This window comes from Diplotaxodon limnothrissa, linkage group LG16, assembly GCF_057381915.1.
Source record: "Diplotaxodon limnothrissa isolate DT_005_m linkage group LG16, D_limnothrissa_male_GT1.1, whole genome shotgun sequence".
In the NCBI taxonomy this organism is placed as follows: domain Eukaryota; kingdom Metazoa; phylum Chordata; class Actinopteri; order Cichliformes; family Cichlidae; genus Diplotaxodon; species Diplotaxodon limnothrissa.
This window is the reverse complement of record NC_140611.1, coordinates 22,843,228-22,855,837: the sequence shown is the minus strand read 5'-3', so window position 1 is coordinate 22,855,837 and position 12,610 is coordinate 22,843,228. Positions and strand designations below refer to the sequence as shown.

The window sequence follows — 12,610 nt, the reverse complement described above, 5'->3', positions numbered from 1 at the left end:
ACACAAGTGGACTTTTGCAGGAGTCACATCCTGCTGGATGTTAGAAATAATGCAAGTTTAAGGCTTTTCAGACCTAGAATCTACATCCATCTTTTATATACAGTTTTTCTTCTCAGACTGACCTGGTGCACCTCGCTCCCTTGCATATAAAAAAAAGTAATGTGCATATATTTAACACTGCTGTTGCCATCAAAGGTAGATAACACAGTGAATTGTTAAACCAAAGTCCCCAGAAAGCATAACAGAAGACTAATTTTAACCAAATATGATGACTGTTAGATAAACATGATCCAGTATTATTCCTGGAACATCAGAAGACAGTCGGATAAAGAACAGAATCAGACCTTTTGTTAAACATCTGAAAAAAATATTGAAGATTACATTTTTCTCATCAACTGTTTATTTAGTGGCTGGGGAGGCAGGTCTCCTTTTACTGTGTGTGGGTCACCCCTGTACAGTATACACAGAGTTTAATACAGCAACATGCAAAGATTTAAGAGGATTTCTTGTGATAGTTCCCTTCTTTTGCTTTGCAATGAGCAACTCTGGTATGATGCACTCCTTACATTTGATTTGATCTGATATCCTCTAGGATTGTTTGTTTTGTTTTTTTTAATTAGGTGCCAAGCTGAAATTGTGTTCTTTGTTCTTTAGCTGCAGATTTACATTTGGAAATTGTATGAAAGTGGTTATTAACTGAAATGCTTTGAGCCAATTTGACTGGGAATTTGGCAGCCAGAGGGAGCACTGTGGTGAGGGGGGGACTGCTGTTTGACAATCAGCTCACACACATGTTGAGATAAACTGGCAGATGGAACCTACATGGGAGAATTAATAAAAGTTAATTCACAAGAATAACACATTTCACATCGGATGTATTACAAGGCATGCAAGACAAGAATCAAGAAAGTAATGCAAAATATAGAGATAGGAGGACGGGGTCAGTTTGCACTCTTAAATTAAGTCGGTAGCCAAATTCCTTTGCAGAAGATAATGAGACACAGCAATTATACATGGGCTGAACCATTTTCAGACTTGCCAAAGGTCTCAAATCTTGAATGACAGAACAGAACAAATTTAAGGCTGTTGGGATTTAAAACCAAGCATGTAATGTGTTCAAAATCCTGTAAATTTTCAGCACAATCATTTAAGGATAAACGTAAGCTTATGTCTCTAAAGGAATCTGCTTCGAAAGGTATGATAAATTTTCTTATTACAAGGTCTTCCATAAAAGCAGGGCTGCAGCTGTGCTGTACAGGGAGCTTGCTGTGTTCTCTGACACTCACATTGCATTTACTAATTCAGCTGCAGCCATCCCAGGCATTAGTGTGATGTTAACGAAATGTGAAACATACTCAAAACAAGGGAAATGAAAAAAAGAATTCCTAATCTGCATCTATTATAAACAACGCATCGAGTCTGGAGATGTAATTTTGATGGCAGAGCAGCAGTGGAGGAAAAACATACGACAGATCATTTTTGCCACAGTGAAACCTGACGCTTAAATAAAAGCACAGCTAGCTTTGTGCTTTCATGTTTCATCTTTCCTCTCCTTTAGGGGCCCCTGCAATAAGAGAACAAGTCGCTGTATTGGCTTTTCACCGCCTTCCTGCTACGTCTATTCAAGCGCGCTGATGGACTCAACACGTGCTCCTCGTGTCTCTCTGACAAACGATCATTCACAAACAGAAGGCTATCTGGATCACTGTGGGAGATGTTGCTCCCCTGACAGCTGCTTGAAATTTAAACATTACATTAACTCACAGACAGCGATGGCTTTGTGCTGGGGCTGAAAACTTGACCAGTGTGTTTACTAACCGATGGAGTAATATCCTGGATGGTTCTCATCCAAGAGTCTGCTTTCGTCCTCTTGAATCATCTTTAAGTAACTTGGCTGCCCCAACACTGCCACAAATCCCATGGTGCTGCCGTTGGCAACCATTCAAAATCACACAAATGGCGCAGTCCAAAGGGGTGACAATAAATTAATTGCTGACACACTGGATATTCTACTCAGCAGTAAAGTGAAGCATTAACCAATGCGAGGGTCTTACCAGCCAATACTGGTGGTATTAACACAGTGCCCCGGCCCTTTACATCATACTGCCTTGGGAAAATTTAATGACAGATGACTCAACCTTGGTTTATGGATTCAGACAGTGGGGTTAATTATTTAAATAATAAATACTGAGTCAGTTTGGACTCAGGAATGAAGACAGAATGAGAAAAAATGATCTGCTGTTTATCAGATTACATATATACACTCACTTTTGCATGTAAAATATGCCTTAATTCTTCATGGTACTGATTCGAAAAGGTGCTGGAAACATATTCACAAGATAGCATCGCATAGTTACTGCAGATTTGTCAGTTGCACATCCATGATATAAGTCTGGTGTTCATGAAGCTAGTTTGAGATCATCTGAACAGATCAGAAAGGGATGGACATGGTCAGCAACAATACTCAGGTAGCCTGTGGTGTTCAAAAAATGCTGTTTGGTACTAAGAATCCCAAAGTGTGACCAAAAAATATCCCAGACACTATCTTACAAGGCATGATGGACCCAAGTTTTCATGTTGTTTGCGCAAACTTCTGACTCTACCATCCAAATGTCACAGCAGAAATTGTGACTCATTACACCAGGTAATGTTTTTTAGCCTCAGATTCCTGTTCTTAGCTGAAAGGGGTGTGATCTTCATCTGCTTCAAGGTGTGGCAGGCTGTGTGTTGAAAAGTTATTTTGGTTGATGCCCTATTCACAAAGGGTTGCCACGCTGGATGGATCCACATTGTTAATTTGGAACATCCTTTTACACTTACATAATCCTCCAAAGGATTTGTTTCAGCTCTCAGGCTCAAGCCAGAAATCTTTTGCATTTTAGGTGAGTGTGCTAACTGGTTATTTGAGCTACTTTTCCTTTCCTATCAGTTCAAAGCTGCTCAAAGCCGTCTCCCTCTGACCTCTGGCATCAACAACATATTTTCTCCCAGAGAAATGCCGCTCACTGGGTATTTTCTCTTTTTTGGACTATTCTCTGTATACCCTAAAGATAGTTATGTGGGAAAATCCCAGTAGGTCAGCAGTTTCTGAAATACTCATATCAGCCCATTTGGCAGAAACAACTATGCCACATTGAAATGAACATGAAATCATCTTTCTTTCCCATTCGGTTGCTCAGTTTGGACTTCAGCAGGTTAGAGTTGAACTACTGCCATGTGATTGGCTAATTAGATGTTAAATTAGATGTGTTAATGAGCAGTTGAAGAGGTGTATCTAATAAAGTGGACGATGATGTCTTCAGTTAATGTTGTTTGTCAAATACTTTATGACAAGGGATGATAGAAGCAAGAACAGCTGTGACAACATTACATGACCTACATTCAGTATTACAGTATGTAACATGATAATATTTACTGTTGTTCATGTAAAGGTAATATCCATTGTGATGATGGCAGTTAGGCATTCGAAGAACCCTGAATTGAAATGTGACCATAAACATGGCGTGTGTATTAAAGATGGAGACGTGTGTAATTAATGTAATTTTTTGCTTTTGTTCTTCCTTGGCTTGCTGTATTTATAACATGAATTAGCATGGTATTTGTTCAAGTGCTCTGGTGGGATGAGGCAATAGGTGTTTTATCATGTCAGTACTCTGGACTGAGTCGTTAATAAAGCCATTATGTAATGCAACTTTGCACATGTGCAGTAAAAGTATGAATTGCATTGAAAAAAACTTTCAATGTGCAAGAAGCATTTCTTAAAGCAGATTTTTTACTAGTGACTCGGTTGTAATATGGCCTAGTCATCCTTTAAATTACAGTTTTATACATTTTGACAGAGGTTTAAAATGCCAAAATAACTGAGAGGAAGTGTTTTCAAAATAGGTTCCAATCACTTCTACTGGCGTGGCCTACATTAAATATTATGATATTTTTAAGATGTAGTTACTAATTTCAGGGTTTTAAGCAGTGTGTTAAAACATTAACAATGACTTTCAACTGAAGCCAAGCAAGATCTTGAGAAATTAATCAGTTGTAATAACATTTAAAATTCCAAGATGTACATCTATTGTGTCATCTGATAATTAAAAGTAATTTAATAAAGCAGATTTATTTATCAATTTAAATATTAAAAACAGAATGGAGGCTAACTCTAAGTTTAATGTCACAGAAACTGAAGAATCACCCAACAAACTGGAGGGAATAGAAAAAAAACTGTTCCCTGTTTGTAGGTCACAGTGCAAAACAAAACACGAAAGGAGGCAAAATATGAAGAAAAAAACATCCTGTTCTTAAAATCTTTACAACTGTAAACTCATGAGTGTTGCAGCGCTGACGGTAATGAAAAATGACAGCTGGCATCGCTACAGCCCTGCTGCTTGTGTGCCGCTAACACCACAAAACAGTGTCTATGTACCAAAAAAAAAAAACTGAGTAACATCCCTGAAATGCCACACATGAATCATAAAGCATGAGCATTACTTCAGGGCTATTCTTTCATCTGTACTTTACTTCAATGTGCTGCAATAATAACAAAAAAAAGTGAGAGTTGGAGGCCTTGCTAGCAGCTCTGTAAAGCCATGGTTAAGAAGCGCTATCATTATCACCACAGTTTCCTTGCAATGGAAATTATAACATGCTGATGGTTTGCAGGTTTACTATTTTCACAGTCTACCTGCAATGTGTTCACATTGTAATCTTTTCTCTGGTGTTAATACTGTTACTTTTGCAGGTTCAGGAAATCCAAATAATGGCACACTTGAAATTTGATCTGATCATCGTGCAAGAAAAGTGTGAATGAATTTGAATTGATGGCAACCATGGTTTTTGTGATTTCATCATCAAATCCTCTCTTTTACTATCTGCGACTAAATATGGGATTTAACAGATTTTTTCAGATCTTGTATTCAGTTTTTTATTTAAGTCCTATGAAGCATACCAACTTTTATGAAAAAGGCTTGCATGTATGTATTGTTGAATTAAACTATGGAACAATAAACTGGCTTCTTCTTAACTATAATAGCTGTGTTCTCGTTTTGTTTTTGTTTTTATCAATAGATGTAAAACCCTTTTGTTGGACAAAATGCCTGTCCCCACGTGTTTGAAGGCATTTTTGAGACTCAAAATTGGGTTTTAGTGTCAGGGTTACAATTAGGTTAAGGTTATGTTTAAGCTAAGGCTTAGGGTTAGGCATTCATTTTTGATGGTTAGGAATAGGGTAGGCAGCAAGGGATAGCATTATGTCACTAAGACATGAAAATGGGACTGTGTGTGTGCATGTGTGCAGGTTCTAGCCAAATATTCTAAAAATGTTTGTGCCAAATCTCATCGCTGTTCATACAACAGCTTTCATAAAACATCAAGCCAGTGACCAGGTTACTAAAGTGATCAGGTGACATCTTCAAACATGAAGGAACCATATTTCATGCCTAGTGCTTGAGAAGAGGTCACAGGATCTCTGCAGTTCAACCTGCCATGTGGACCAAAGAAGTGCACAGGCCAGTTGATGTAGCTCTTGCACAATGTTACAAGTGTGGCTAAAATTCATGCCCAAACTACCATTTTACCCCATATGGCTTTATTTGTTTCACTGTGATTAAATGCAGTCTGTCACATTTCCTTCTCTTGCTTTGCCAGTCTATGAAATGTAACATTAGGATTTAAGCACATAAATGTGTTATTTCATCTTTGCAATAATTTAACAAAACAGAATAAAAATGAAATAAACAGTATGCTTTTATTGAGATAAATTACCGATTCACTGTGACTTCCCATCCTTTTACCCACAAGCATTGTTTCTATTTATGTAAGAATGAGAAATGGTGTGATCGAAAACTGCCCCAGATATTATTTTTATTTGTATAGCGCTTTATAAAGTCATTTGATTCACGTGCACAAAGTTCCTGTGGGAAGGTTTAGTGGTGTAAGATGTAAGAAAACAGGGAGGGATCAAACAAAGAACAAACACATAAGCTTATTCTGCACACACCAGGGAGGATGCACTGTATTAGAGAAGCATGTGTGTGTATGTGTGTGTCTTCTTTACTCAGTACGTATGCTCATAACTGTAATGATTAAATTACCTTCTCATCATCTTCAGTGAAGAGCTCTCCACTTGAATTCTTGTTAATAGCCTGAGCAACTCCGATGATCTCTCCATCACTGTTGCGAATGGGCATGCACAGCAGTGACTTGGTTTTGTACCCTGTCAGCTTGTCAATTTCATCGCTGAACCGACGATCCTGCAAGCCGTAGGCACAGAAGAAAAGACACAGTGTAAGCACTTGTTGGAAAAGAGCACTTGCTTCCTCTATTTTTCAGATGACGGGGCACTAAACATAAAGATCATGACTGCGTGTCTACAGGAATGTCAGTTTGATGGACGTCTGCAGAGTTTGGAGCTTGTTCTACAAAAAGTAGTAAAGTAGAGCAATGTGGTGAGGCATTAGTGTAAATGTTTGGCCAGCCATTAAGACTTTTACATCTAAAAAGGCTGTTGCCATTATTAAGCACCTTTATGTAGTTGTTGTATTAAATCACAGTGGACTTGAGGGGGAGAAAGAACAAAAAACACTTTTTTTATTACTCTTATGTGATTTGTGTGAACGTGTGGTTTTGGCCCAAGCTATCAGCAGTGCTCTTGTTCGTCAAACTGTGAGAGATAAAATGAAAAGCTGCACGAAAACGATCTGACTCACTGCCTGTGACAGATGGAAATGCACAAAAACACATGCACACAGAGCAGAAGGCACCTGATAAGCGTCAGGGATGTTCACTGTCTCCCCGTGCTCGGCTACATAACCAATGATCCCTTTCCCCCACGGCACTTGAACTTCGTCTGAATTCATTGAGGGTAAAACTGTGGTGCCTGCGTGCACGTCAAAGAATTTGGACACTAGCGTTTGCTTGTTGCCTGTTCCCTCCACTAAAAACAAGGAGCACCGGTCTGCATCCACCATAATGCAAACAAACACGAGGATCTTGTAGCTGAGACTCGTTAGATCCAAGTCGTTTGATATGTCTTTTACAAGCTCCAGGAAAAACTCTCGCTCGTTGTGTTCTTTGAGGTAATATTTAAAATCCACGGCTGTGGAAGGGTACTGGGGGATGTTGACTCTGGACTCCAGCAGTGCGCTCAGTATGTGCGCAGTGGTCGGGGGCAGAGAACTCGCTTTCCTCAGCAGTGCTCTCCTCCTCATGCTTGTCAGCGGCTCCTGCGCCCTGGTATTAACATGTTCGTCGTATGTCCTGTTGATGTTGATTGCCTTGGATCTGGCGAAAGTTTTACGCAGCTCCTTCTGAGACGCTCTCCGCTGCAAACCGTCACATTTGCTCGCCCAGCTGTCCTTGTACGGGTTGCTCTTCTCCTCTCTTGTCTCGGCCGGAGCTGAAGCCGTTGGACTTTTGCTCGCCTGGTGATTCTTGAGCCATTTCTCCACCATGCTATAATTCCCCTTTCTGTTCAGGTAATCCTCGAATAACTCGGGATGCGAGTCCAGAAAAGTTTCCACGTCAGAGAACAGCATCTTTGACACTGCCATGTCTGTTCTTCAGATGGTCCTCAGAGAACCAAATCCATGAAGTCGCGCAGAGAAATATCATCTATGAGGCTTTGCTGGGGGGTTGAAGACAAGAATCGTTTGACAACTTCCAAGGTGCAGTACGCTTGGAGCATCCCTGGAGCTTCGGCTACATATCCAGCTCCACTCTGTGGCGATGGAGACTCCCTTTGCGCACCAGCATATTCTTCCACAGCATGTCCACGCCGTTTTCACTTAATGTAAGATCATTTAAGCAGATCTAGGTTAAGCAGCGTGGACGCAAACTGATGCTCGCTGGGACTGCCACGGGCTTTGAAAAGACAACAAACAGCAACTACCGAGCGTTACTGTCGTGTGCGTCTTCTAGTTTGCAAATGACGCTGGCTGTGGTTGGCTCGGTCCCACTGATGCTCGTTTCGTCACACGAGAAGGAGCTCAGGGTTGCTTCAGTACGCAGCCCTCTGGACATCTGAACCGTTTGGCCCCTATTACAGGCTCCAAGTGTGAAAACGACGAGGATAATACTAACGTCTGTCCGTCCAGCACATATTATACAGAATGCGTATGGTTACATATGCAATAAGCTACACAAAAATATAAAACAGTAGACTATAATGATAGATTTGTTGCACACTGTTCATAACTTTCAATATTTCGGATCCGCTCCAGTTTTGTAAGGCTTATCTGAAGCAAAGGAACCCCATGTGGGTGAATTAACTCTTTAACATGATTCAAATACAATGGATCTCTATGCATTCCACAAAAAAGGCTTTTCTGTGATAATCAATGAGTGACAGTCGACTAAAAAAGAAGGAATTCATAGCATATATTAAACATCGTCTGCAGCGGTCTGTGTCATTTAGTTATGTAACCGCGACTTTTATCGCTAGTGAGCATGCCAGATACTCAAATTCCTTTATACTAGTTCCTCTGTGAGTAGGTGTGTAATTTGAACACTAGGGGGAGTTGTAGTCCACAACTTGGACAGTGATACAGCTACCAGCACAAATCTGACTCCTATCATGAGCACCTCATTGTTCAGCAATCTGAATTCAAGCGTGAAACCTCTAGATTTGATAAGCAAGGTTAACTTCGACATGCCTTTATCTGCTTAACATGACCCCTACAAATGCATTCTGTCTTTTTGGCCAGTATTTTCTTTCTCAAAATGTGGTCAAACAACTCAGAACAGTTTTCAAAGTGTAGCAGGTTTTTTTCTTAAATAGCTTCATATCAGTCACAGCCTCTTAAAGATCACTTCAGTTATTTGCTTCTCTCTCCCCACTAACAACTCAAATCCTGCAAGTAGTGTCCCAGTGTGTCATGTTTATTCAGTTTTGTGATAGAAATCCTGCACATCCTCTGGCATATAAGACAATGAAGTACACCACTCTAATCTTTATTTGATTGACAAATCAAGTGTATCAAAACCTGGCATGCTGCCTCCTCAGCATTTTATGATCTCGGGCAAAAAAAAAGGTGAAGAAATTCTCATGTTTAGTGTCGTTTTATTCAAATTCAGAAATGACAAAAAAGACAGCTGAGGTAGGAATCAAACCAGAGAAGGCACATTCATCCTTAGAACAGACACATCTTCAAATAACTTGATAACAAAACAACAACCTACTCACCCCAAAAAATAATGGACAGTTAAACATTTTTTTGGTCCCTACATTATGGATGCACAGTATATTATTTAATAATTTATGTCTGAAACCTGTTCAAACCAGGAGATATTTAGTCCACATCAAGTAAACCTGAGACAATGGCGACAACTTATCATCCCAGTGCCACCACAACTGATTGCTCTTTTGCCTTATTTTTTGGGGGGGGAAAAGACAAGTCTTGGTATCTTGAACAGTTTGTTAAGGAACAAAGATTGCTAAAAAGGTGCACGGATACAGAGATCTTTATGAAGTTGCCGATTTGAGATACGCTATAAGGTCAGCTCGCTCAGTCTTCTTTTTAATGCCAGCGAAGATCATCTTTGTTCCTGGAATGTATTTCTTGGGGTTCTCCAAATACACCATCAGGGTTTCCTCATTCCAGATAACCCCTGTTTTAAAGTAGGCAACAACAGGAGAAAGTAAGGCTTAAAATCAAGTTTGTGTGATTTACAAGGCTGGTTAAAGAGTGCATGCACACAGAGTATTCACCTTTGCTCTTGTTGGCATCTGTATAAGTGTACCCCTCTGCCTGGCCGGTTTTGCGTCCGAAGAGGCCCCAAAGGTTGGGTCCAACCTTATGCTTCCCACCATTCTCCACGGTGTGACACTGGGCACACTTCTGGACAAATGTCTTCTTGCCCTTTTCAACGTCTCCAGTCATTTCTAACAAGGAGAATATACAGGCTTAGAACAATCACAGTATAACGGTATACACCAATTCAGCCACAGGGGGGAGCTCACGTGCTAGTTGCGCAACTATGCCCCTGGGGGCGTTACCAAACTGGCTCTCACAGTATTGCTAAATTACACCGCTCCTATCATGAAACCAAAGACAGGTGTTTAAAAAAGCGCGTTTGCTATCCTCTTAAAGCAAATTATTCCAGTAAAAAATATCAATACCACCTCACACTTGACATCTTATTCCAAGCTAAGCCTGTAGCTATAACTTCATATATCAACCTTACATAAAACATACCAAAGTTCATCTTTTAAATATCACTGACTGTAATGTAAGGTAATGTATCTAATGTGTGTTAAACTCAAACAGCTCCTCAGATAAGGAAAAAAAATCAGCTAGAATATCGTCTTTAAAGACATCGGCGCTGGAGCACGTTTCATGTTAGAGGACCGACGCAGACGGATTTGAATCCGTAAAAAGTTGTGAGCACGAAGAACAGAGAACAGCAAACCTCACATTTCAGTAATTACCGTTTACGTTTCCGTTCCGCGCACAATGAAGAGACTCGCAGCTTCTTGAATTTAATCCCCCTGCCGGGTTCTGTCACACCCGTTTCACGAAAGTTTCACGGACGTGCCTCCTCTCACAAAACTTTTAGTATCCCTGAGACGTCATCAGTCACCTGACCTGCGTCGTCGTGCACGTCATGACGGGATTTTGAAAGCGCAAGTAAGATTAAATCTTCGCATTTAACCGATTAATCGGTTCAACAACAAAAAAATACCACACTAATATATAAATAAATAAACGTCCGACTTACTTGTTTTCTTTGTGTGTTTTGCTATTTTTTATTTTCGCATTTTCTAGCCCAGATCTGTTATTGAAAAGCACAATTTTTGTATGCTGCTGCAACCAAGTGGAGAATATTGTCACCTTATGGAGTCACAATTACTGGACTCTCTTTGCCATCCCACATGCCTTCACTTCCCACACACTATTCACGCAGGAGGCCTTCAAATGAAACACTTTTTAATACTGACATGGTATTTTGACCATGGTATGCCTGCCACGAAGCTTTATACTGCATACAAGTGTGTGTGTATATATATATATATATATATATATATATATATATATATTACTCTTACATGTTCTTGTTGGCTTTTAACCAGGATCTTAAAGTGCAAACTTTCCTGTTACCTCATGTCAGTACAAGTGTTGGAATGACAATAAATGTGGGGGTATGTGGGGGGCGGTTCCAGCTTATTACACAATTGCACTGATTTGCTGCTGGGGACTACATCTCAAAATCAACTCTTGCTCTCTTAATCTGACCTCTCTACATTAATTGAGGATTTTTATTCCATTTATTAATGTCAGCTTATTTATATATTCTAAATAGATCCATGGTCCAAAATTTGGCATAGACACCTATTGGCTTACTCTGAAAACATGAAATATAAACTGTATCAAGGGGTTAAATTAAGAAGGCGTTTACACCTCTGTCGCACGTATTCACATTATGTCATTGTTTTGTTCCACCATCTTCTTCTTTTTGTTTGCTCCCTCATCACCCTCACTAATTAGTTCATTAACTAATTCCGCAAATTTCTTAATAGTCGTGGTCTACAAGGCTGCACAGGTTAAGAGGGTGTAGAGCACGGGGATTAGCACAAGCATCCCTCAGGTTCACATGGTTCTTATTCTGCATGTGTGATTGCTAATCTTAAGTGACAATAATGCATGCAAAGTCAAACACCCAGGAATAGAGGATGTTTGGCGGTCCATTTGCTAGTAGAATAGCAGAGGAGACACGCACAGTGCATATTAGTTTAGGTTTCATTTCCCCTTAGAAAACCTCTCAACTTAGCTCTGCACAGAAAAAGTGTGAAAAAAATCCCATGAGTGTACAAGCTTCTATGTGACTGACACTGGCACCAAACGCTAATGAGCAATAAAACAAAACACACAAAGTTGCTTCTTCTTTTTTTCATTTGAAGCAGCAGGCTTATTCGGGATTAGTTTCACCAGCAAGATGAGTGGCAAAGTGTTGCACCGTGACGTGTACAAATGATGCAGGCTAATTAGAACCGACATCCACTGGCTGTTGGAATCAAATAACCACAGAAGTTTAATCACTGCGATTTCTTTCACTGGTCTTTTAAAAAAATCCATGTGACCAGAAAAAATATTATCTATAGCCTAAGATTAATATATTGTCTAAAATTTGAGTTCCTCAGGAGATGAAGCAGATTTGTTAGCACGCTAAAGCTACCAACAGGCTTTCAAGGCACTCAACACTATCTGACAGATATATCATAGTTATTTCCAGTTTTATCTGCAGCTAACTGGAACATCCATAGGACAGAGCTACGTGGACTCTGCTAAAGTCATCATTCTGTTTACATAATGAATGAAAGTCCATCCACCTTTGACCCTGCTATCAAGAAAACCATCTGGGAGATTGCAGCATATGCTTGTCTTGGCCTTTTGCTTTACTAGCCTCTCTCAGGGATTTATTTATTTATTTGGCTAGAAAAGGGAATCTTTTTCTCTCTAGAAATGCAATTTGTATGTCTTATTTCATAAATTCTCAATCTTGTGACTGTGCACGTGCTTTTAGTTTCACCCTCAATGTACTGTGCATTATTCAGTCAAGTGTTGCCAAAGATTAATAAACATAAAGGTGCAAACGTGACAATTTTAAAATGAAAAGCCAGCTG

The 12,610-nt window shown here is 39.8% G+C and overlaps 2 protein-coding genes across 3 annotated transcripts in view; both read right to left on the bottom strand.

Annotated features, from left to right (window-relative positions):
* The window catches only part of pde11a (phosphodiesterase 11a), a 52,029-nt gene extending 44,488 nt beyond the window's left edge, over positions 1 to 7,541 (bottom strand). Inside the window, exons 1-2 of the mRNA XM_085374062.1 lie at positions 6,753 to 7,541; positions 6,084 to 6,242 (exon numbers count right to left, since the gene is read on the bottom strand). Coding sequence (XP_085230188.1) covers positions 6,084 to 6,242; positions 6,753 to 7,541 — 948 coding nt within the window. The remainder of the gene's footprint in view (positions 1 to 6,083; positions 6,243 to 6,752) is intronic.
* A 1,316-nt stretch (positions 7,542 to 8,857) lies between these two features.
* On the bottom strand, positions 8,858 to 10,535 carry LOC146616187 (cytochrome c-b). Of its 2 annotated transcripts, none has more exons than XM_085373921.1 (3): positions 10,404 to 10,535; positions 9,698 to 9,871; positions 8,858 to 9,597 (listed from the first exon to the last, which is right to left on the bottom strand). In XM_085373921.1, the coding sequence occupies exons 2-3, from the start codon at positions 9,867 to 9,869 to the stop codon at positions 9,452 to 9,454; spliced, it is 318 nt and encodes a 105-aa protein (XP_085230047.1). In that variant the 5' UTR covers positions 9,870 to 9,871; positions 10,404 to 10,535; the 3' UTR covers positions 8,858 to 9,451. The 2 variants fall into 2 exon arrangements, with proteins under 2 accessions (XP_085230047.1, XP_085230046.1); XM_085373920.1 differs by having other exon boundaries at positions 10,418 to 10,535.
* Positions 10,536 to 12,610: the final 2,075 nt, after the last annotated feature.

Excerpts from the sequence above, each read along its gene's own strand:
- LOC146616187 (XM_085373921.1), bottom strand. The coding sequence starts at position 9,869 with ATGACTGGAGACGTTGAAAAGGGCAAGAAGACATTTGTCCAGAAGTGT. Across the intron at positions 9,598-9,697 it reads AGATGCCAACAAGAGCAAAG|GGGTTATCTGGAATGAGGAA; the intron begins GTGAATACTCTG and ends ACTTTAAAACAG.